General features: G+C 47.6%; 1 protein-coding gene across 1 annotated transcript in view; it reads left to right on the top strand.

Moving 5' to 3' along the window:
- Positions 1 to 4,376: 4,376 nt before the first annotated feature.
- The window catches only part of SEMA4D (semaphorin 4D), a gene marked incomplete at its 5' end in the record, with an annotated part of 37,153 nt that continues 19,694 nt past the window's right edge, over positions 4,377 to 21,835 (top strand). The window contains 5 exons of the mRNA XM_023540615.2: positions 4,377 to 4,584; positions 6,811 to 6,956; positions 14,077 to 14,139; positions 15,790 to 15,888; positions 21,497 to 21,590. Coding sequence (XP_023396383.2) covers positions 4,377 to 4,584; positions 6,811 to 6,956; positions 14,077 to 14,139; positions 15,790 to 15,888; positions 21,497 to 21,590 — 610 coding nt within the window. The remainder of the gene's footprint in view (positions 4,585 to 6,810; positions 6,957 to 14,076; positions 14,140 to 15,789; positions 15,889 to 21,496; positions 21,591 to 21,835) is intronic.

Raw genomic sequence — 21,835 nt, 5'->3', positions numbered from 1 at the left:
GGGGTGTGGGAGAGTCAGGGGCCCTGGTGTATGATGTGAGGGGTATGGGGGAGGGAACAGGAGTCTGAAGGTGAAGAGGGGGATAGGAGCCCAAGGGGTGGGGGTAACGGGAATCCAGGGGATGTGAAGGGAACAGGAGGCCAGGGGGTGTGAGCAGAGATGGAGGCCCCAGGGGAGGGGAACAGAAATCCTGGGAGTGGGGGCACCCAGGGCATCTGGGCCAGGCACAGCATCCAGCAGGGTGTGGTTGGGAAGGGCCGTCATGCATTTCTGCTCCCACATACCCAGTGCCCATGTCCAGCTCAGGAGCAAATATGTCCTCAGCTGTCCTGGCAGCAAGGCCTGGAGCGAGAGAGGAGCACCACCTGCCCCCTGTCGGAGCTGACCCAGGAGACAGCCACGGTTAGGCAGGCCATTGGCAGCAAGGCTGCGGGAGCTGACGACGGCTTCGTGGGCTCTGTCTTTTGAGTCACACTGGTCTGCAGATGCCACAGTTTCCCTGTGCTGTGGCTAGTGACCAGTGTCCCCTCTGTGATGAGCCCCTGCTGCCAGAGAGATAGCATAGTGAGGGAGGGCGAGGTACAGGGTTGCAGTGATGGCCCTCAGACGGCACTCGGGAGTCCAGGGGGGCCTGCTGTTGACAGAGGGCTCCAGCCCTGTGACTTCTCAGGCCTGTAAGTCACAGCAGTAGATCCGAATTCATGCTGCAACACCGTGTACATGCACAAACACACATGCACGAGCATACCTGTATACACGTGCATGTACACACATGAATGTATATACGTGTACACCGGTATACACGTGCACACACGTTCGCATGTACACATCTGCACAGTGCACATGCGCACACACATATTTGTTTATTTGGAAATAGTTTCACAGAGTAACCCTTACCCTTGCTGGTTGCTGTTACACGCAGATTTTCTATGTCATCACCTCCTGAGCTGCTTCTGAGACCACTGATGGCTGGAGAGCTGCAGCTTGAAAAACACTGCAGGTGACCTGTTCAAGCCCATGCATGTCTGAGGTCAGGCCCCCTGAGCTCCATCTTCCTGACATTTGAAGTGAGCGGCACACTTGCCATGCACCAGCACAGCTGCACATGAGTGACGGGGATGACATCCTGTAGCCCTTTCTCTCTAATGGCCTCTCTGCAAGTCTGTCTAAACTAGAAGGATAAACATTTCACACTGTTAGGCAAAGTGCACATCCATAAGGCTCAACTCCCAGCAAGACGCCTTTCTTCCCGGAAATGCCAGACAGCCCACAACATGGGTGTAGGCCCTGCTGCCTTTAATTTTTTTTTTTTTGCTGAAATAATATTGTGTTTTTGGTGAAGGTTTACACAGCAGTTTAGTTGCCCATTCAGTAATTTCTACACTGGGAGTCTGCTCTAGGGGAAGGCTTTCTGTCTCTGTTGGTGCTGGAGAAAGGTCCTTGTTCCTTGGTAATCTTCATGTGGTGTGGCATCTATCGCCCCCCATCTCTGCCTGTGTAATCTGCTCTTTTTATATTTTGTAAGAGATTGACTCAAGACACACCCTACACTAAATCCTGCCTCATTAACAAAGCAGACAACCCACTCATCTATGCCAATCCAGTGAAGGAGATCCATATATGTTCCCATTCCAAAGAAAGGTGACTCATTTGAATATGAAAATTATCAATATCATTGATGTCACATGCAAGTAAAATTATGCTGAAGATAATTCAAAAGCGGTTGAAGCAGTACATTGACAGGGAACTTCCAGAAACTCAAGCGGGATTCAGAAGAGGACATAGAATGAGGAATATCATTGCTGATGTCAGGTGGATCTTCTCTGAAAGCAGAGAATGCCAGGAAGATGTTTATCTGTATTGACTATGCAAAGGCATTGGACGGTAGGATCATTAAGAAATTATGGGTAACATTGCGAAGAATGAGAGTTCCAGAACACTTAATCGTGCTCATGCAGAACCTGTACGTACATCAGGAGGCTGTTGTTCCAACAGAACAAGGGGATACTGCGTGGTTTAAAGTCAAGAAAGGGGTGCATCAGGTTGTATCCTTTCACTATACCTATTCAGTCTGTATGCTGAGCAAATATTCCAAGAAGCTGGACTATATGAAGAAAAATGGGGCATCAGGATTGGAGGAAGACTCAGTAACAACTGGCCTTACGCAGATTACACAGCCTTGCTTGCTGGAAGTGAAGAGGGCTTGAAGCACTTACTGATGAAGATCAAAGACCACAGCCTTCAGTATGGATTACACCTCAACATAAAGAAAACAGAAACCCTCACAACTGGACCAATAAGGAACATCATGATAAAGGGGGAAAAGATTGATGTTGTCAAGGATCTCACTTTGCTTGGATCCACAATGAATGCCCTTGGAAGCAGTGGTCAAGAAATCAAAGGACATATTGCATTGGGCGAATCTGCTGCAAAAGACATCTTTAAAGTGTTGGAAAGCAAAGATGTCACCTTGAAGACTAAGATGTGCCTGACCCAAGCCATGGTGTTTTCAGTAGCTTCATATGCATGTGAAAGCTGGATAGTGAATAAGGAAGACCAAAGAATTGAAGCCTTTGAATTGTGGTGTTGGTGAAGAATATCGAATATGCCATATATTGCCAGAAGAACAAACAAATCTGTCTTGGAAGAAGTACAGCTATAGTGCTTCTTAGAAGCAAGGATGGCAAGACTATGTCTCACATACTTTGGGCGGTTATCAGGAGGGACCAGTCCCTGGAGAAGGACATCATGCTTGGTAAAGTAGAAGGTTAGCAAAAAAGAGAGAGACCCTCAACGAGATGGGTTGACACGGTGGCAGCAACAATGAGTTCAAGCATAGCAACAATCATGAGGATGGCACAGGACTGGGCACTGTTTCGTTCTGTTGTACACAGGGTCGCTGTGAGTCAGAACCATCTCGACAGCACCTAACAACAACAACATTGGGAGAGGCAGCAGTAGGTACCAGTTGTGGGGGCTTTGTAGGTCACATGGACCCCTTGAAAGGCTGGGCTGTTAGAGGACTGTTGGCGGGGGGGTGGGGGAGGGAGGCAGCAGGCTGCCCTTAGTGACGGTGGGGTGGGGAAATGAAGGTGAGGGGATAGTTCCTGGTATGGACATTGGGTACAGCTGAGTTTGGTAGGCTTGGCAGTGTTTCCATGGCGTGCACAGCTCTTGGGGTGAGGCTGAGCAGCGTGGTGTCAGGCAGTGGTCCTGCTCTCCCGCTGCGCCAGCCGGCTACTGCACACCCAGTGGGCGAGGACATGGTGGCAAGCCTCTCAGGGCAGGGCAGCAAGAGGGAGCACAGGATCTTGCCACCTTGTCCTGGGAATCCTGGGGAGACCTGCAGCAGGGGCGCCCTGGCTAACGCTCCTAGCTGAGCCCCTCGTGCCCAGTTTACAGCCTGACTTTGTCAGGTAATGTGTGTTTCTGAATCACGTGTCGTCAGTGCTGGCTGCCCTCAGGCTCCCAGGCTGTGGGTCATGGGCTGATGTTGGCAGCTATCTACACTCGTCATCCCGTCGGTGGGGAGAGCTGGTCACACAGGCTTGCCCTGTTGGGGGGTGGCCTGTCAGGGTCACCGTGTCAGAGAGCAGGTGGCCAGCAGGTACCCAGAACTGTGGTGGTTCTCTCTCCAGCAGGGGCTGAGTCACAGGGGTGTCACCCGTTTTCTTTCCGTGCTTGTTCACATTTTGAGTTCTTTCCTCCTCATCGTGTGCAGGTGTGTGTGCAGGCGTGTGTGTGATATGCATACGTGTGTACAGGCACTTCTGTGCACACAGGCGTTTTAACCTCTGCAGTCCTCTGTGTTTCTCTCCAGCCGTTTTCCTTGCTAAGCATTAAAGGAATCAGAAAGCAAAAGTCTCTGAGGGGAAACTGAATCCCTGGCTCTGTTGCCCGTGTTTCCTCTAACTCCCTGCTGGACAGGAGTGGCCACCAGGCAGGAGGTGGCTGTCAGGCAGGCGATGGCTCTCGGCAGGTGTCCCTGTGGCTCACCACTAAGCCCCGTCTCTTTCGTCCCTCTTGCCCTGGGCCTGCCTGGGGCTCCTCTGTGCTTCTGAGAGCGGGTGCCTGTGTGGGGTTCTCCCCAGACTGGCTCTCCCAAGGGTCACTGCGGCCCTCCTGGACCCCGCCCACCTGCCATGCTCCTCAGCGGGTGGCTCTGTGGGGAGGATGTGGTGAGAGAGGAGCCCAGGAGTCTTGCTCAGATGCAGGGCAGCTGTAGCACTGCATCCCCTTCATTTACCCCTCTCTCTTCACTGTCTTTCAGCCTTTTCTCCAGAGACCGCATGGAGCATGCCGCTGACAGACCACACGGCCGTTGAGAACTGCGCTGGCAAGAGTGGCCGCCTCTAGCCTGGTGGGCTGGGAAATGAGGGTCCTCGGGAGTCCAGCTGTGCACCGGCTCCGTACTGAGCTGCTGGTCACGGCCCCAGGGCACTGAACAGCCTCCCACCCCTGCAGGCCGCCCCTACCGTGTGAGGATGTACGCTCCTGCCAGGGGGCTGCTCATGGCCCTGGCTGTGGTGTTTGGGACGGCCGTGGCATTTGCACCTGTCCCTCGGATCACCTGGGAGCACAGAGGTGAGAGCAAACCTGCAGGAGTGCCAGTGACTCTTGTAGCATGGGGGGAACAGTTGTCCCACCACCCACGATGCTAAATGTATGGCTGTATGTTGTTGCTGATGATGCTGTTTGAGGTTATGCTCCTAGAAGGAGTCCCTGGGTGGCACAAATGGTTAGGCGCTTGGCTGCTAACCACAATGTTGGAGCTTTGAGCCCACCAGAAGTGCCTCAGAAGAAAGGCCTGGCAATCTACTTCCAAAAGGTCATAGCCATGAAAACCCTGTGGAGCACAGTTCTGCTCCAACACACGTGGGGTTACCACGAGTTGGAATTGACTCAAAGGCAGCTGGTTTTTTGTTATGCTTCTAGAGTTTTGTGAGACGTATGCATCTAAAGAGATGCCTTTGGTTACTAGAAACATTTGCCAAGACATTCTCAAACCCCCAGATTCGGTGTCCGCTTTAGAGGGAACTCCTAAAAGGAGGAGTCGCTGGGTGGTGCACACTGTTAACAGAATGGTTGGAGGTTCCAGTTCACCCAGAGGTGCCTCGGGAGAAGGCCCTGGTGACGTACTTTCAAGGAGCAGCCGTTGAAGACCCCGTGGAGCACAGCTCCTCGACACGTGGGCTTGCCGGGAGTCAGAGAAACTTCACGGCCCTTGAAGACCCCGTGGAGCACAGCTCCTCCACACACGCGGGCTTGCCGGGAGTTAGAGAAACTTCACGGCCCTTGAAGACCCCGTGGAGCACAGCTCCTTGACACGAGTGGGCTTGCCGGGAGTTAGAGAAACTTCACGGGCCGTTGAAGACCCCGTGGAGCACAGCTCCTCGACATGCGTGGGCTTGCCGGGAGTCAGAGAAACTTCACGGCAGCTGGTAGCTCGTTGCTGGAAGGAGGCGTCTCTCTCTGGGAACGGACGTTGCCTGGCGCGGGCTGCTGGGGACCAGACTTGCTCAGCGTTCGCCACCGTGCGCGTGAACGGACCACCGATGTGTTCTGAGGACCGTTAAATTGTGTGTGGAGCCGAGCTTCGTGCCACTTATCGTTGTTTGCTGTTTATTAATTTCTGTTTTGCTTATCTCCTCTTTTGGGAGATGTGCCTTTGGAGCCCCTGTCTTTCTGGTTCAGTGTATTGAGAGCATAAAATACCTGTTTTTGAGCAGAGGGTGTTGAATGCAGGCCGGAGAGGCCTCCTGTGTGGAATTAAAGGACGACACTTAGGAGTTGCAGATGTGCCAAGAGAAGAATTTGATCCCGTGTGTATCACTCTCTTCAACATTGGGAAATTAGAAGAAAGCACTAATCCCTGACCCTCAAGTAGATTGAACGTTTAATGATCTATGGAAAGCCAGTTTAAATTCACTCAAATTGATGCCAGAAGGGTTAAAAAATTCTTTAAAAAGAAACAGTTCCTTAAAAAATAGTACTGACAAACTTATGTTATTCCTAAATAGCTAATAGTTAAATTCCCAGTGTTTCTAAGTATTATTGGTGCAGTTATCTAATGAGTGAAAAGAAATGCCCCTTGTTTCCCTAGTTTGTGAGTTTGTTGGAGTTGTCACTGAACAATGCTTGGATGGAGTGATAGAGTCTTCTGCAGCTGATTTTTTTGAACTTTTTTTTTCCCTGAACAGGAAAATTCTAAATAGTTCCATTCTCCATCCACCTAACCTATGCGTGATTTAAAAAACTCACAGACCAGAATTTGCTGGGAAGGTAGTGGGACGCTGCAGATGGAGACCCTTACCTGTGCCCCTTGTTGATGGGTCTGGTTAGTGCAGTTTGGACTTGGGGAGCGGGGGGGAAGGCAAGTGCGTTGCCATGGGTGAGCATAACCAGCTGTCAGGCGCCAGCCATGTCTGGTGGCTTCATTGGTGCGTCTGCTGTAGAGCTGGTTGAGCCGGGCATTGGCCAGAGACCATCGTTGTACTGGCAGGGAATACATCGAACAGCCCCAGCAAACCTGGCTGTGCACTGAAAACCCGCTGCTGTCGAGTCAGCTCGACTCAGGGTGTCAGGATAGAACTGTGCTTACAGTTGGAAGTAGATCACCAGGCTTTTCTTCCAAGGCGCTTCTGGGTGGACTCAAACCACCACCATTTCAGTTAGCAGCCAAGCTCATTAACCATTTGCACCACCCAGGGACTATGGCAGTGCAGTAAGACGTGCTTAAAGACAACCAGCTTGTCAAGGGTTGGCCGTTTAGCTTACAAGTGTTCAATTTGTTTCCACTTCTTCCCATAGAGGTAGGACTGGTGCGTTTTCATGAGCCAGGCGTCTTCAACTACTCAACCTTGCTGCTGAGTGAGTACAAAGACACCCTGTATGTGGGCGCCCGGGAGGCTGTCTTTGCCCTGAACGCCCTCAATATCGCCGAGAAGCAGCACGAGGTAGGTGCGTGGGGTGCAGCCCCTCGCCAGGTGCCCGCACACCTTTCCAGTGGGACTGTGATCACTGGGCTCTGCTCCCCACGTGGGCACAGCCTCTGAGCAGACCTGTTTCCCTCAGGCATCACACTCTTTCTGTGTAGTCCTGCTCTCTTGGCTTTGTGACCTACCTCACAGACGTGCTACCGTCTGCAAACTGGGCTGTCGGGAGTGTCCTCTGCAGCCTATCCTGACCCCCGGGCACACGAAAGCCCTCTGATCCAGTAGCCCTCTGCTACGCCTGTGTCCGGGACAGCGAGCCTCTGGCTGTCTGCAGACCAGAGGCCACCTTATCTGTCTGTTGAGCTATCTTTCTAAACATCGTCTATTAACCAAGTCATCTCTCTGTCATCTCTCTATCAATCTATTTGTCTGTCATCTGTCTGTGTATCATCTATTCATCAGTCATCTATCCATCAATCTGTCGGTCATCTAAATTTATTTTCTTGTTTTTTAGTAGACTTTATTTTGATAGGGCAGTTTTAGGTTTACAGAAAAATTGCTCAGAAAGTACAGAGTTCCCATATACCCTCTGCCCCCCTACACAGTTTCCTTGTTATTACCATCTTACAAATGTCCTGTGGTACCCTTGTTACAACTGGTGAACCAATGATGATACATTATTGTTAACTAAAGTACATGGATCACATTAGCATTCACACTTTGTGTTGTACAGTCCTATGGATCTTGACAAATGCATAATGTAATGGTGTCCACCATTATAGTATCATGCTGAATAGTTTAACTGCCCTCCAGATGTCCATGATCTGCTGGAATCGCTCACAAGCTCCAGGGAAAGGGCCATGATTAATCTAGCAGAAAAAGGGATACAAACACACAGGGTGAGGCTCACAGGAGGAGCCTCAGAGCACAGCGGCCATGTCCCCAGTGGATGGACTTACCCTACCAAGAGCAGATGCTCACTCTCACCACCCAGGAAGCTCCACCGAACCCCCATCCATCTTCCAAGGCCTTTATTGGCCTCACCATGTGGCCTGATAGGTTACATCATGCCTCCTGGAGTTTGGTCAGCATTGGACCCCCAGGTGGTCTCTCTTGGTCTGGACAGTCCCCGCTCGTTGGCCTCAGGTCGGTCCCGCTCTGAGTAACCAGGACGAAAGACCAAATTGTTTACTGCACGGGTTCCACACCTCATAGTTCCTATGCCTTTATGAATTCATGTCAATGAACAGTGTAAAATGATTTGCGTTTTAATTTCTAAAGAAGTTGCTGATGTTACATGAGACTTGTTTCTGCTTTGATGTGTGTCCTGTTAGGACTGGCATTGCTATACAGATAAACTCAGAGTCACTGATGTGTCCGCCCTTCTGGCATTTTGCAGGAAGCCAGCCAAGTTAGTTTATAGTGACACATTAGGTGAGGGCTCATCCCCACACTGCAGTCCCTCTAAGAAGCTTTTTGTGCTGCCCAGCCTCTGAGTGCCTGACAGCTGGCTTTGATTCTTTAGGTAAAAGAAAAAAAAATTTATGTATCTATCCAGAGGCTCTTTGAAAGAAAGGCTGGCGATCTACTTCAAAAAAATTAGCCATTGAAAAAACCCTGTGGAGCATATTTCTCTTCCGACACACACGAGGTCACCACGAGTCAAAGTCAACTCTATGGCAACTGGTTTTATATATGTGTGTGTATGGGTATGTATACACCCGCACACAAGGACACAGGTGCCCTGGTGGTACAATAGTTAAAGCATTTGACTGCTAAATGAAAGGTTGGTGGTTCGAATCCACCAGTGGCTCTATGGGAGAAAACACCTGGTGATCTACTCCCATAAATATTTCAGCCTAGGAAACCCTATGGAGCAATTCTGCTGTGTCCTGTAAGGTCTCTGTGAGTCAGAATTGACTTCATGGCACACAATAGCAACATACACACACATGCATGTTGCTATCAATTGTAGAATGTCTTACAGGAAGGTAAGACAATCTGGGGGAGGCGAGCAGGAGCATGGAAGCCTCCTGTGTTGGGGGCTCTGTTGCCTCACTTCCTCTTCTGTTGCTTTCTTCTGGCCAGGGGCTGTGGAGGTGAGTGGCCCGGGCACCCACCTGCTTGTCATTTTCTCATCACATCTCTACCCTGGCTTACTGTGAACGAATACAATGCATTGTGCTCACATTGAGATCGTTTGGTCCACTTTTAAAAAACTTAAAGTAACTGGCAGAGTATTGGTTATTCTTGAGTTAAATTCTCAGCTTGAATTGAAGCAGCACTGAACCTACTTATAAATGGTGCTTGACCTGGTAGAATGTGTTGCTCCATCACTTTTCACAGGGATTTAAAGAATCTTAATTGTACTGTTCCACTGATAGTCAACGTAAACATCAAAGCTTTTTTTTTTTGATTGGACCCTAGAATCACTTTTGAATGGATTAAAAAAAAAACACTTTGATGTTTGAAAATACTTAAAGTTTAGCTTTTTGACAAATTGTTTTTCCCACTTTTATTAGTTTAGTTTTTGCTGTTGTTTTAATGTGAATAATGGAAATTTGAGGACCGCTGGTCTCAGGATAAGGATCACAATTTGAAATTCACTGAGTGGGATCCTGGGAAGATGGCAGCATAAACAAACCATTGTTCCAACTGTCTCCCACAAATATAACAAGAATACAAGAAGGAAATGGTGCTCGGCTTTGAGGGACTCTGAATTGAGGAGCAGAGGAAAGCAGTGGGAAAACTGCGAACAGGCAAAAATCAGCAAATCAACGATGAATTCCTGTGGTATGAAAATCACTTCTCCTACCATCCGTGCCTCTCCCACCAGCTATGTGAACTGCAGCTGCTGTGAACTAGGGAAGCAGCCCCAGCAAAAGAACCTGCTAACCACCACACCACCTGCCTGTACAAAGAGACAGGACCCCAAACTTCTACTCTAAAATCAGCAAAGCAGACCTCCCTGGGAGTCCATTTGGAATGTGCCAGCACCTCCCCCAGCTGGACACTGTTGACTGCAAACCTACTGTGAACTACTACAGAAGTCCCCTGTAGTGGAGTCTGTTTCCGTACCTAACACTCTACCTGCCTCCCTGCGCACCCCATAGTTTAGGCCTCTAAAACCAACAGGACGGACGTCCTGGGGAGTCAGTTCGGGTCTGTCTGCTACCCTACTGGTTGGTGCTGAGGACTGCAGACTGAGACAGCTGTGTGCTGGGAAGCAGGCATCTTGAGTTGAAGCTGTACTCACAGTCAACAAAATACCTGGGGTAGGCTCTGACAGCAGCAAGGCAGACCTCCGTGGGGATCTGACTGGAACGAGACACCCCCTCCCCCATCTAGTAACTGTTGGTTGCCAGGCTGTTGAAACCTGCTGTGGACGGCCCCTGCAGTGAAGTCTGCTCCCCTAGATAACACTCTACCTGCCTCCCTGTGCACCTCATAGCTTAGGCCTCTGAAACTAAAAGGACACATCGCCCTGGGGATCAGTTCGGGTCTGTCTACTCCCTCTTCTGGTTGGCACTGAGGACTGCAGACTGAGGCTGCTGTGTGCTAGGAAGCAGGCATCTTGAGTGGAAGCTACAGCCACAGCCAGCATACTACGGGGTGAGCTCTGATAGCAACACAGCAGACCTCCTTGAATGTCTATTCAGCATCTGACTACCCCTCCCCCAACCAGTAACTGTCAGCTGTTGGACTGATACTAACTCCCACAAAGATTTCCTAGAGTGAAATCAGGAGGCCAGTCACCTAATGGAAACTGCTATCCCAGCTGCCATAGGGCAACTGGGGCTCTGAAACCATCAAGACAGATTTCTCCGAGTTCCTTCTAGGGTATGCCAGCCCCTCCTGCTCCTGAAACAGAGGAACGTTAGCCTGTGCTTCCCCTGAATACCAGCCCAAATATAAGCAGCCCCCACAGAGCAGGGAAGGAAGCCTCAGGCGAAAACGAAGGGCAACACCCAGCTCCAAAGGGGCTCTCTGGGTGTGGGTTTTCCAACCGAAAAACCTGGTTGCAGAAACGAGACAGGAAGAGAGTAATGACCAGAGAGTGGAGATTATGCCCCCCGCCCCCACCCCCCCCACCGCCCCGTGGACAGACTGATTAATGCATGATATCTCACCTGAGTGGCAGTACCCCCTGGTGGACAGAATGACCACAGCATGGTCTCTGGTGTGCATGGGAGATACTGCAAGTTTAAAACTGACATCTGGAACTTTTGAATTCTAATTAAACCAGGGAGGGAGAAGGAGCTATCACAGAGAGGGAGAAAACGGTAAGAAAAGACTGAAGGCTCTACCTGCCTAAAAGTTTTTTGGAAAAAGTAGTGCAGGCAAAAATACCAAATGCTGGGGAGAACTGAAAAAGTTAACAAGCAAACAAAAATCAGCTGGTTTTTTATACACCAGTAATGGGAACTATGAAAGGGAGATGAGGGAAACAATTCCATTTACAAAAGCATCTAAAAGAATAAAATACCTAGGAATAAATTTAACAGGGACGTGAAGGACTTCTACAGTGAAAATTATAGAACACTAAAATAGAAGTTCCATATTTATGGATTGTAAGAGCTAATATTGTTAAGATGTCAGTACCACCCACATGGATCTACAGAGTCAGTGTAACCTCAAGTAAAATCTCAATAGCCGTCTTTACAGAAATGGAAAAACCAATCCTCAACTTTATACGGAATGGCAAGAAGCCCTGAACAGCTAAAGCAATGTTGAAAGAGGACACAGTAGGAGAACTTCCACTTCCTGATTATATTATACTGCCTGGCACTGGAATGACAATGGATGCATTGACCAACGGAATAGAATTGAGAGTCAAGAAATAAACCTACACATTCTTGGTCAACTGATTTTTTACAAGGGCTCTAAGTCTGTTTGATGGGGAAAGAAGAGTTTTAGGAAAATTGGATTTCCACATGCATCAAAGTGAAACATGATCCATGCTTCACACCACAGAGAAAAAAAAATTCAAAATGGATCCAGGATGCAGACCCCAAATTCTCATAAAAAGACCAGACTTGATGGTCAGTCTGGGACTGGAGGAACCCCGGAGGCCATGGAACCCAGACCTTCTGTTACTCCAGGGCAGGAACCATTCCCAAAGCCAACTCTTCAGACAGGGATTGGACTAGAATAGGGGTTGAAAAATGAGACTGGTGAAGACCAAGCGTCTTGGATCAAGTTGACACATGAGACTATGTTGGAATTTCCTGTCTGGAGGGGAGATAAGAGGGCAGAGGTGGCCAGAAGCTGCCCGAATGGACACAAAAAGAGAGAGGGGAGGGAAGTACTGTGCTGTCTCATCAGAGGGAGAACAATTAGGAGTGTATAGCAAGGTGTATGTAAATTTCTGTATGAGAGACTGACCTGATTTGTAAACTTTCACTTAAAGCACAATAAAAATTAATTAAAAAAAAAAAAAGGATCAAGGACCTAAATATGCAAACTAAAATCATAAAATTCTTAGAAGAAAGTACAGGGGGTAATGCTGTCTGGCCTAGCTTTTAACAATGGATTTTCTAATATAATAAGTAAAGCGCAAACAGCAAAAAGACTAAATGGGACATCAAAAAAATTAAAAACGTTTGTTCATCAAAAGACTTTACCATAAAGTGAAAAGACAGGCTACTAAATGGAACGATATCTGCTTACGTACAAATACCTCATGGGATTTGGTTCCTTGGTTTGGAGGTTCAGGGTCAGGGTTTCATGGGTCATTTCAGTTGATTGGCCTAATAATGTGTTTAATACTTCCACCTCCAAGTTTGTTGTGTAGTGCCTCAGGTTTTAAAAGCTTGCAAATGGCCATCCAAGGCACAGCAATTGGTCTGTATTTGCCTGGGGCAGCAGAGGAAGAAGGAGAGTCAGGAATAGGAGGAGGAAATAGAATGTGTGGCTAATTGGATCCCTGAGTGACTTCCTTCTTTGCCATGAGACCAGAAGAACTGGATGGTGTCTGACTACCTGTCATGGATTGAATTGTGTCCCACAAAAATACCTGTCAACTTAGCTGGGCCATGAGTCTCAGTATTGTGTGATTGTCTACCATTTCCTATATGTTGTAAATCCTATCACTATGATGTAATAAGATGGATTAGCGGCAATTATATTGATGAGGTCTCCAAGATTAGGTGGTGTCTTAAGCCAGTCTCTTTTAAGATATAAAAGAGAGAAGCGAGCAGAGAGATAGGGGGACCTCTGTGCTGAGATGCTCCCCAACCCAAGGAAGACTGATGACAAGGACCTTCCTCCAGAGCCGACAGAGAGAAGAAGCCTTCCCCTGGAGTCGGTGTCCTAAATTCAAACTTCTAGCCCACTGGACTGTGAGAGAATAATCTTCTCTTGTTAAAACTATCCACTTTTGGTATTTCTGTTATAGCAGCACTGGATAACCAAGACACGACCATTACTGAACTTTTTGATCGTAGAGTCTGTAGAAGAATCCTGATCAAAAAGAGGAGAATGCAAAACAGAACTTGAGATTCTCATGGACTCCAGACTTTCTGGAGCCATGGAGGCTGGATGAACCCCTGGAACTATTGCCCTGAAATAATCTTTAAACCTTAATCCAAAAATATCTGCTTAAGTTATCTTAAAACCAAACAATAGTTTAGCTTAACTAGTAAAAAAAAAAATGTGCCTTGAGCATTATCCTCTTTTAAGAACTGTGTAAATGTAGTTAGGGTCTAATGGGCAGCAGCAACTCAGAAGATTAGATAGGAACCTTAGGGGGCCGTGAGATTATGTCGATGGGAGAACAACTCAGAGAAGGAGAGTCAGAACAGTTGCACAACTCAAAGAATGTGATCGATGTCAGTAAATTGTACATGTAGAAGCTGTTGAATTGGTGTATGTCCTGCTGTGTGTATTCTCAGCAACAACAACAAAATTAATGAGATTTAAAAAAGAAAAACAAAGAAATGTCGCCGAGCCCCCAGATTACTCATGGGCCTCAGCATCTAACTCTCTGAACCTCACTTTACAATTCGAGATTTTACTGACTCAGGAGGAATGTCTGTCCTCCAAACTGTGTTACGTGGTTTCTGGACTGTGTATTTTCTTATACCTGTAGCTCTTTGGGAAGGATAATACACACTGAGTGGACTCTCTTTTATCCTAACAGATATATTGGAAGGTCTCAGAAGACAAAAAAGCAAAATGTGCTGAAAAGGGAAAATCAAAACAGGTAATTCCTGTTGCAAGCTGAAGCAAAAAAAAAGCCAAGACTTTTCAATTGTTTTAATCTTCCGGACGCCACTCTTTCTGAAATGTGGGCCAGACGTTTTGCTTAAGAATTCTAGTAGGCTTGGTCAAGTCATTGTGACTCAGGCCTGTAACAGAAGTCTGATAAATGTTTTTAAAAAATTAACGGAACTGAATTTACTTAGTGGCCTGAAACTTTGATGACAGAAAGTGATTCCCAGTGCCTGCTGACTCACTTTTAAATGTGGGGTTCATGGGCCCCGCACCCCAGCAGCCTTAATATTTGGGGGCAGTGCAGGGGGTTGGGCACAGTTCCATCGAGAACATGCCCCTTCTCTGGGAGATACTTGGCCCCTCAGCTGGGTGGCCTTTCAGGAAGTACTGGAAGAGCATTCCTCCCCCACCCAGCTTTTGGGTCCCCTCGCTGCTCAGCAAGACCCGCTGTGTCCAGGACGTTGTTGTGCAGGTGTCCAGGTCCCTGGATCATGGGAACCAAGCCTTCCTTGATAGTTGTTCAAGACAGCTGAGTCACGATTATTTCAGAGTTATTGGCTAATTTTTAAACAATTAAAAACAAAACCCACCAGGGAGTATTTTTTGCTGAACTCCTTTAGCAAAGTGCGGACACTTGGACTAGGAAATACAGGAAATATAGGCATTTCCTATGACAGGTGTCTCCCCCTCATGTAGAGGTTGTGCCAGGGACCAGGACCCACCCCCAGTAGCGAGGGCAGAAGGGGTTGCGATTTGTTTCTGACCAGTTTGGAAATAAACCACACCACAAAGAAAACTTTGTTCTGAGTGGAGATAATTTCAGACTGTGGCATATGTCATCCAAATAAGTTTCAGCCTAAAATAGTTTGTGGGTTCTTAAATGCCATCTGTCTTCTTCTCTTGGGGCCTTTCTGCCTGCCTCAGAGCACAGCTCTAGGCCCCCGCATTCATGCTCGGCTCCCCTCAGGCGGGTGGGCGGGCGGTGCCCAGGCCCACAGTCACACATCCTGCAGGGTGTGGTGGGAGGGGAGCTAGACCTGGCCTCAGCTGCACGCCTCAGGGCAGTGGCAGGCAGGGTGCCATACAGCAGAGACCGAAGGAAACAATGGACAAGTGTCCACTTCAGCATGTTCGGGAACAAAATGAAAGGGGTATGTGTTCAGTGAGAGTAAAAACAGTTTTTTTCTGTAGTGGGTGTCCCTAGTAGAAGTTGGGAAAAGCTCCCATTTGTTTTGGTCACCAGGCCTTTGCTGAGTATAAATTAGTAACTGAGATGAAATCCCATCTGGCACCTGAACAGGCCGTGGCTGCTGCAGAGACAGGTTAGTCAGGCCAGCCGAAGATGTACGCTTGTCCCAGGACTGACCTGGGCTTTCAGTGACCCTCCCAGTGTACGTGGACAGGGTGGAGCTGGAGCATAGAAGCCATGGGCATTCGGAGGTCAGGACAAGACAGGCGGCTAATGTGCAGAGGGGCCTGTCAGAGTGCACCGTGACGCAAGCTGACATAGGTGCTGAGCTCTTGCAATCTGTGCTTGGAAATGCAATGTGTCAGCAATTTGGAAGTGCTAATGAGCTGGATGGTGGAGGGTGTGTGAAGCCAGGCCATTGTTAATACATGTATTTTTTCTTCCTTATAGACAGAATGCCTCAACTACATCCGAGTGCTGCAACCACTCAATGCCGGCATGCTCTATGTGTGTGGGACCAACGCCTTCCAGCCCATCTGTGACCACCTGGTAAGGATGAACATGCCCTGCTAATACAGTACAGCCTGGTCAGCAGTTAAAGCAGAGGGTGGCTTGGGGCAGGGACAGACTGTCTCCACCAGGATTCACTACTGGCCAGCCCTGTAGGGGTGGGGGCAGCTTGGGGGCCCCCACCACAATGCGGTTAGGTAGCACCAACATCAGGATGTGGAGTCCATGTGCCGGAGTGGTCAGACTGTCAGCCTCCTCCCAGCCATGGTGTCCTCACCTGTCGGTCACCGTGACTGAGGGCAGGCAGGGCTCCTGCCCCCAGCCCTTGGTGCCATGCAGAACTTGAACCAGGCGGACGTTATAGAGAGTGCGTGTTGTCAGATACAAGCACCCGTATGGCATCCTCCCATCATCTTCCCTCCTCCTCCCCTTCACTTTTGTGTTTTGTGAGGAAGACCTGGCTATTTTGCAGGTCCTGATCTGCAAGAAAAGTTAGAACTTCTGGACCTGGGCTTGCACTTGCTTTTTGTCTTAGCATTCTCTGGAGAAACAGAATCAGAGCTGTACATATATGAGGGGCAGGTAGATAATAATTTACTTCAAGGGATTGGCTCACACAGTTATGGAGGCTGGCAAGTCCAAACTCCGTAGGTCAGGCAACAGGCTGGGGACTTCTGCAGGCTTGCATCCCAAGATCCATAGCTCAGGCGAGAGGCTGGAGACTTCTGCAGGCTTGCATCCTAAGATCCACAGGTCAAGCGACCGGAAGAGTGCAGAGCGGAGGGGAGTGAGTTCTGACAAAATATCTATCTATAGTCTGGAGGCAGACCACACCCTAAGGAAGCTCCGTTTTCAACTGGTGGGTTGATTACATGACATTATGGAAGGTGATTACATTAAATTACACTATGGAATATCCATCAGCTCAGTATTTGGTCAAACCGCTTGGGACTGTAGCCTAGCCAAACTAACAAGTACAGCTAACCGTCATACTCTTTGGTGTGTCTGCTTCTCTGGTCCTGGAATAACACCACTCTGTGTCTGCTGTTGAGATTCGTGTTGATGTGCAGGTCACCCCGGCCACACTGATTGGTGTCCATTTGCCCGAGACTACATGAGTGCACTGAGCTGTCAGGAGCAGGGTGCATCTTTTGGTCTCTTCTGTACATCAGGCTCTTAGCTTATCCATATACTGAATATATTAGAAATCTTCCTGTATGTTTAAGTCCTCCCTCCTCAGACTGTCCTTTCAGCCTTGTTTTTCACTTCACTTGATTGAAAACCAGAGGATATTTGACTGTAATGACTTACTGGGGAAATTGTGTTCAGAAAATCTGATGAGAGGTTCATATAACGATCACAAAGACAGGGAGGAGGCACTTTAAGTACATGTGAGAATTGAAAATGAGGCATGTTTTCTAACATCCCTCCGGTTTTAGGGAACGCTCATTGTTGTCGTTAGGTGCCGCCGAGTTGGTTCCGACTCATAGCGACCCTGTGCACAACAGAACGAAACACTGCCCGCTGCTGCGCCATCCTCACAATCATTGTTATGCTTGAGCTCATTGTTGCAGCCACTGTGTCAATCCACCTCGTTGAGGGTCTTCCTCTTTTCCGCTGACCCTGTACTCTGCCAAGCGTGATGTCCTTCTCTAGGGACTGATCCCTCCTGACAACGTGTCCAAAATATGTAAGACGCAGTCTCACCATCCTTGCTTCTAAGGAGCATTCTGGTTGTATTTCTTCTAGGACAGATTTGTTCGTTCTTTTGGCAGTCCGTGGTATACTCAATATTCTTCACCAACACCACAATTCAGAGGTGTCAGTTCTCCTTCGGTCTTCCTTATGCAGTGTCCAGCTTTCACATGCATATGATGTTATCAAAAATACCATGGCTTGGGTCAGGTGCACCTTTTGTCTTCAAGTAGACATCTCTGCTCTTCAACACTCTGAAGAGGTCCTTTGCAGCAGATTAACCCAATGCAATGCTTCTGTTGATTTCTTGACAGCTGCTTCCGTGGCTGTTGATTGTGGATCCAAGTAAAATGAAATCCCTGACAACTTCAATCTTTTCCCCATTTATCATGATGTTGCTTATTGGTCCAGTTGTGAGGATTTTTGTTTTCTTCACATTGAGGTGTAGTCCATACTGAAGGCTGTGGTCTTTGATCTTCATTAGTAAGTGCTTCAAGTCTTGACTTTCAGCAAGCAAGGTTGTGTCATTTGCATGACGCAGGTTGTTAATGAGTCTTCTTCCAATCCTGATGCCTCATTCTTCTTCATATAGTCCAGCTTCTTGTATTTTTTGCTCAGCATACAGATTGAATAGGTATGGTGAAAGAATACAACCCTGACACACACCTTTCCTGACTCTAAACCAATCAGTATCCCCTTGTTCTGTCCGAACAACTGCCTCTTGATCTATGTAAAGGTTCCTCACGAGCACAATTAAGCGTTCTGGAATTCCCATTCTTCTCAATGTTATCCATAATTTGTTATGATCCACACAGTCGAATGCCTTCGCATAGTCAGTAAAACACAGGTAAACACCCTTCTGGTATTCTCTGCTTTCAGCCAGGATCCTTCTGACATCAGCATGATATCCTTGGTTCCACATCCTCTTCTGAAACCGGCCTGAATTTCTGGCAGTTCCCTGTCGATACACTGCTGCAGCCATTTTTGAATGATCTTCAGCATAATTTTGCTTGCATGTGATATTATTGATATTGTTGTACAATTTCCACGTTCGGTTGGATCACCTTTCTTGGGAATAGGCATAAATACGGATCTCTTCCAGTCAGTTGGCCAGGAAGCTGTTTTCCGTATTTCTTGGCATAGGCGAGTGAGCACCTCCAGCGCTGCATCTGTTTGTTGAAACATCTCAATTGATATTCCGTCAACTCCTGGAACCTTGTTTTTTGCCAATGCCTTCAAAGCAGCGTGGACTTCTTCCTTCAGTACCATCAGTTCCTGATCATATGCCACCTCTTGAAATGGTTGAATATTGACTAATTCTTTTTGGTATAATGACTCTGTGTATTCCTTCCATCTTCTCTTGATGCTTCCTGCATCATTAATATTTTCCCCATAGAATCCTTCACTATTGCAACTCGAGGCTTGAATTTTTTTCTTCAGTTCTTTCAGCTTCAGAAACGCCGAATGTGTTCTTCCCTTTTGGTTTTCCATCTCCAGCTCTTTGCACAATGTCATTATAATACTTTACTTCATCTTCTCGAGATACCCTTTGAAATCTGTTCGGTTCTTTTACTTCATCAATTCTTCCTTTTGCTTTAGCTGCTCGATGTTGGTGAGCAGGTTTCAGAGTCTCCCTTGACATCCATCTTGGTCTTTTCTTTCTTTCCTATCTTTTTAATGACCTCTTGCTTTCTTCACGTATGATGTCCTTGATGTCATTCCACAACTCGTCTGGTCTTTGGTCACTATTGTTCATTGCATCAAATCCATTTTTCAGATGGTCTCTAAATTCAGGTGGGATATACTCAAGGTCATATTTTGGCTCTCGTGGACTTGCTCTGATTTTCTCCAGTTTCAGCTTGAACTTGCATATGAGCAATTGATGGTCTGTTCCACAGTCAGCCCCTGGCCTTGTTCTGACTGATGATATTGAGCTTTTCCATCATCTCTTTCCACAGATGTAGTCAATTTGATTCCTGTGTGTTGCATCTGGTGAGGTCCATGTGTATAGTCGCCGTTTATGTTGGTGAAAGAAGGTATTTGCAGTGAAGAAGTTGTTGGTCTTGCAGAATTCTATCATTAGATCTCTGGCATTGTTTCTATCACCAAGGCTATATTTTCCAGCTACTGATCCTTCTTCTTTCCAACTTTTGCATTCCAATGGCCAGTAATTATCAATGCAAGGGAGCTCCTAACACATATAAAATATGCGGTAGTGAAAAGCTGAGTTTGCTAAAACCCTAAATTAGCTGGAAGTTTAAAAACATTTTTGGAGTCAGAGGCAAGTGGCAAGACAAAGCGTGGACTCATTAGGAACGTCTTTAGGAAAACATCAGCTTTGCACGCAGACCTTTGGGGTGAGATTCGCATGGAGTCTGTGGGGCGCATGCACCCCCAGAGGCAGGCAGTCCAGGTTGATATTGGGGCATGCTTCTGGAATGTGTAAAGTCCTTAAGGACAGAAAATGTGTACCAAGTCATATTTGAGCATCAAAGGGTTTCCAGGCTAAACTTTAATGAGAAGCTTCAAATACTGCAGTTTAAACTTAAATTCCATAGGTATGTCAGTTATAGATGTAAGGGGATAGTGTATTTTATTTAAATCTAGACCTGTCATTTTCATTTCAAGTAGAAATTTTCAAACCTACAGAAAAGTTGATCACTTGTGTATGTGTTACTCACCTAGATTGCACAGATATGGGAACATTTAGCCATATTTGCTAAAATCCGTGTGTGTGTGTGTTAAGCTATGACCCTTCCCACGCTTTCCTAAGAATAATGACATCTCCTGTATCAACTCCAGCTTCGTCATTTCATCTAAGAAATTCTCCAGCAATCCCCAGTACACCTAAGCCTCCTCTCCAGTCCCTGCTCAGATTTCCCCAATAGTCCCCACACGTCCCTTAGAGCTGTGATAAATGGGTCCCATCAGGTGGGCTGTATTATCACACAGTTCGTCTTTCCTCACCTGACAGGTGAGATCTGCGTGGGTTTTAGCTGGCCAGTCAGCGGTGTCTCCCAGTGCCTGTTGACTATTGCTCTTTCTGTGCCTATAAACCCCAGGCGGATGGGGAGCCCTGCACGTTTCCCATCAGCTGCAGCCCCTCCTGGCTATTGGGTAGAGAGGGGTGTTCCTGCATCTGTCCCCATCCTGTGTGCCCCTGGGTTTCCAGCAGGTTCACATGCCCTGTCCTGCCCGAGGTACCCGTGTGGGCTTCCTCTTGTGCACCTTGCTGCCTTTGGCTCACGAGATCCTGTTTCTTAGTGTTTGTGCAGCTTGTTTGTACACACATTCAGGGGTGTAAACACCTCGTCTGTCGTTTTGCAGGCATTTCCCCGGTCGTCACTTGTCGTCTAACTTCATCTCGTTTTTTTCCTGCACGAAGGGCTTTCCAGTTTTTTCTGTCCTGGGCCCTGTCCATTTTTCCCTGCACAGCTTTGGGCTTTCTTAGAAGGGTTATCCAAGGCCGAAACACTGCTGAGCTGTCCCGTGCAGCACGGCTCCCGTCTTAGCGTTCAGATCAGTGATCCATCTGGAATATGTTCTGATGGGTGGAGCAAGGTGGGAATTCAGCTTCCTTTTGTTTTTGTTGTCTTTTTTTCTGTTATGTTTATTGGATAGTCAGGTTTCCCCCAGTGCTTTGAAATGCCACCTGTATTGATCTTAAAAGCCCACACGTCCCCATTTTACAGATGAGTAAACTGAAGCTCTGAGATTGTGCATAGCTTGGCCAGCATGTCAGAGCAGGTACATGGAGGAGCTGCTGTCCACACCTGAGCTGAGCAGCACCAGGTGCAGCTCTGGATGGCAGGCCTCCCCTGGCTCCTCACACATTTGCTCTTCTGCTTGGTCTACCAGAAAGAGCGGGTCTATAAGATTAAATGTACAAAGACTATTACTCCATGACTTCACAAATGTGATATACTTTCTTTTTGTTCACTGGTTACCACAGAACTTAACAGCCTTTAAGTTTCTGGGGAAGCATGAAGATGGCAAAGGAAGATGTCCTTTCGACCCAGCACAGAGCTATACGTCTGTCATGGTTGGTGAGTCTGGCCCCTCATGCCTGTGTTCCCTGAAGGTGGTGCGTGTGATGGCACACTAAGTGCGTCCGGTCCCTTTTTGCTTATCAGTACTTTTTCTGTGCTTCATTTTAATATTAGCCATTCTTACGAAAGGTACATGTGACTCTACATATGTATTCCAGTTGCCATCAAGTCGACCCCAACTCATGGTGACCCCATGTGTGTCAGAGTAGAACTGTGCTCCATGGGGTTTTCAGTGGCTGTTT

Source organism: Loxodonta africana, chromosome 9, assembly GCF_030014295.1.
Source record: "Loxodonta africana isolate mLoxAfr1 chromosome 9, mLoxAfr1.hap2, whole genome shotgun sequence".
Lineage (NCBI taxonomy): Eukaryota > Metazoa > Chordata > Mammalia > Proboscidea > Elephantidae > Loxodonta > Loxodonta africana.
Note: the sequence above shows the minus strand (reverse complement) of the source record. Positions and strands in the feature narration are given on the sequence as shown.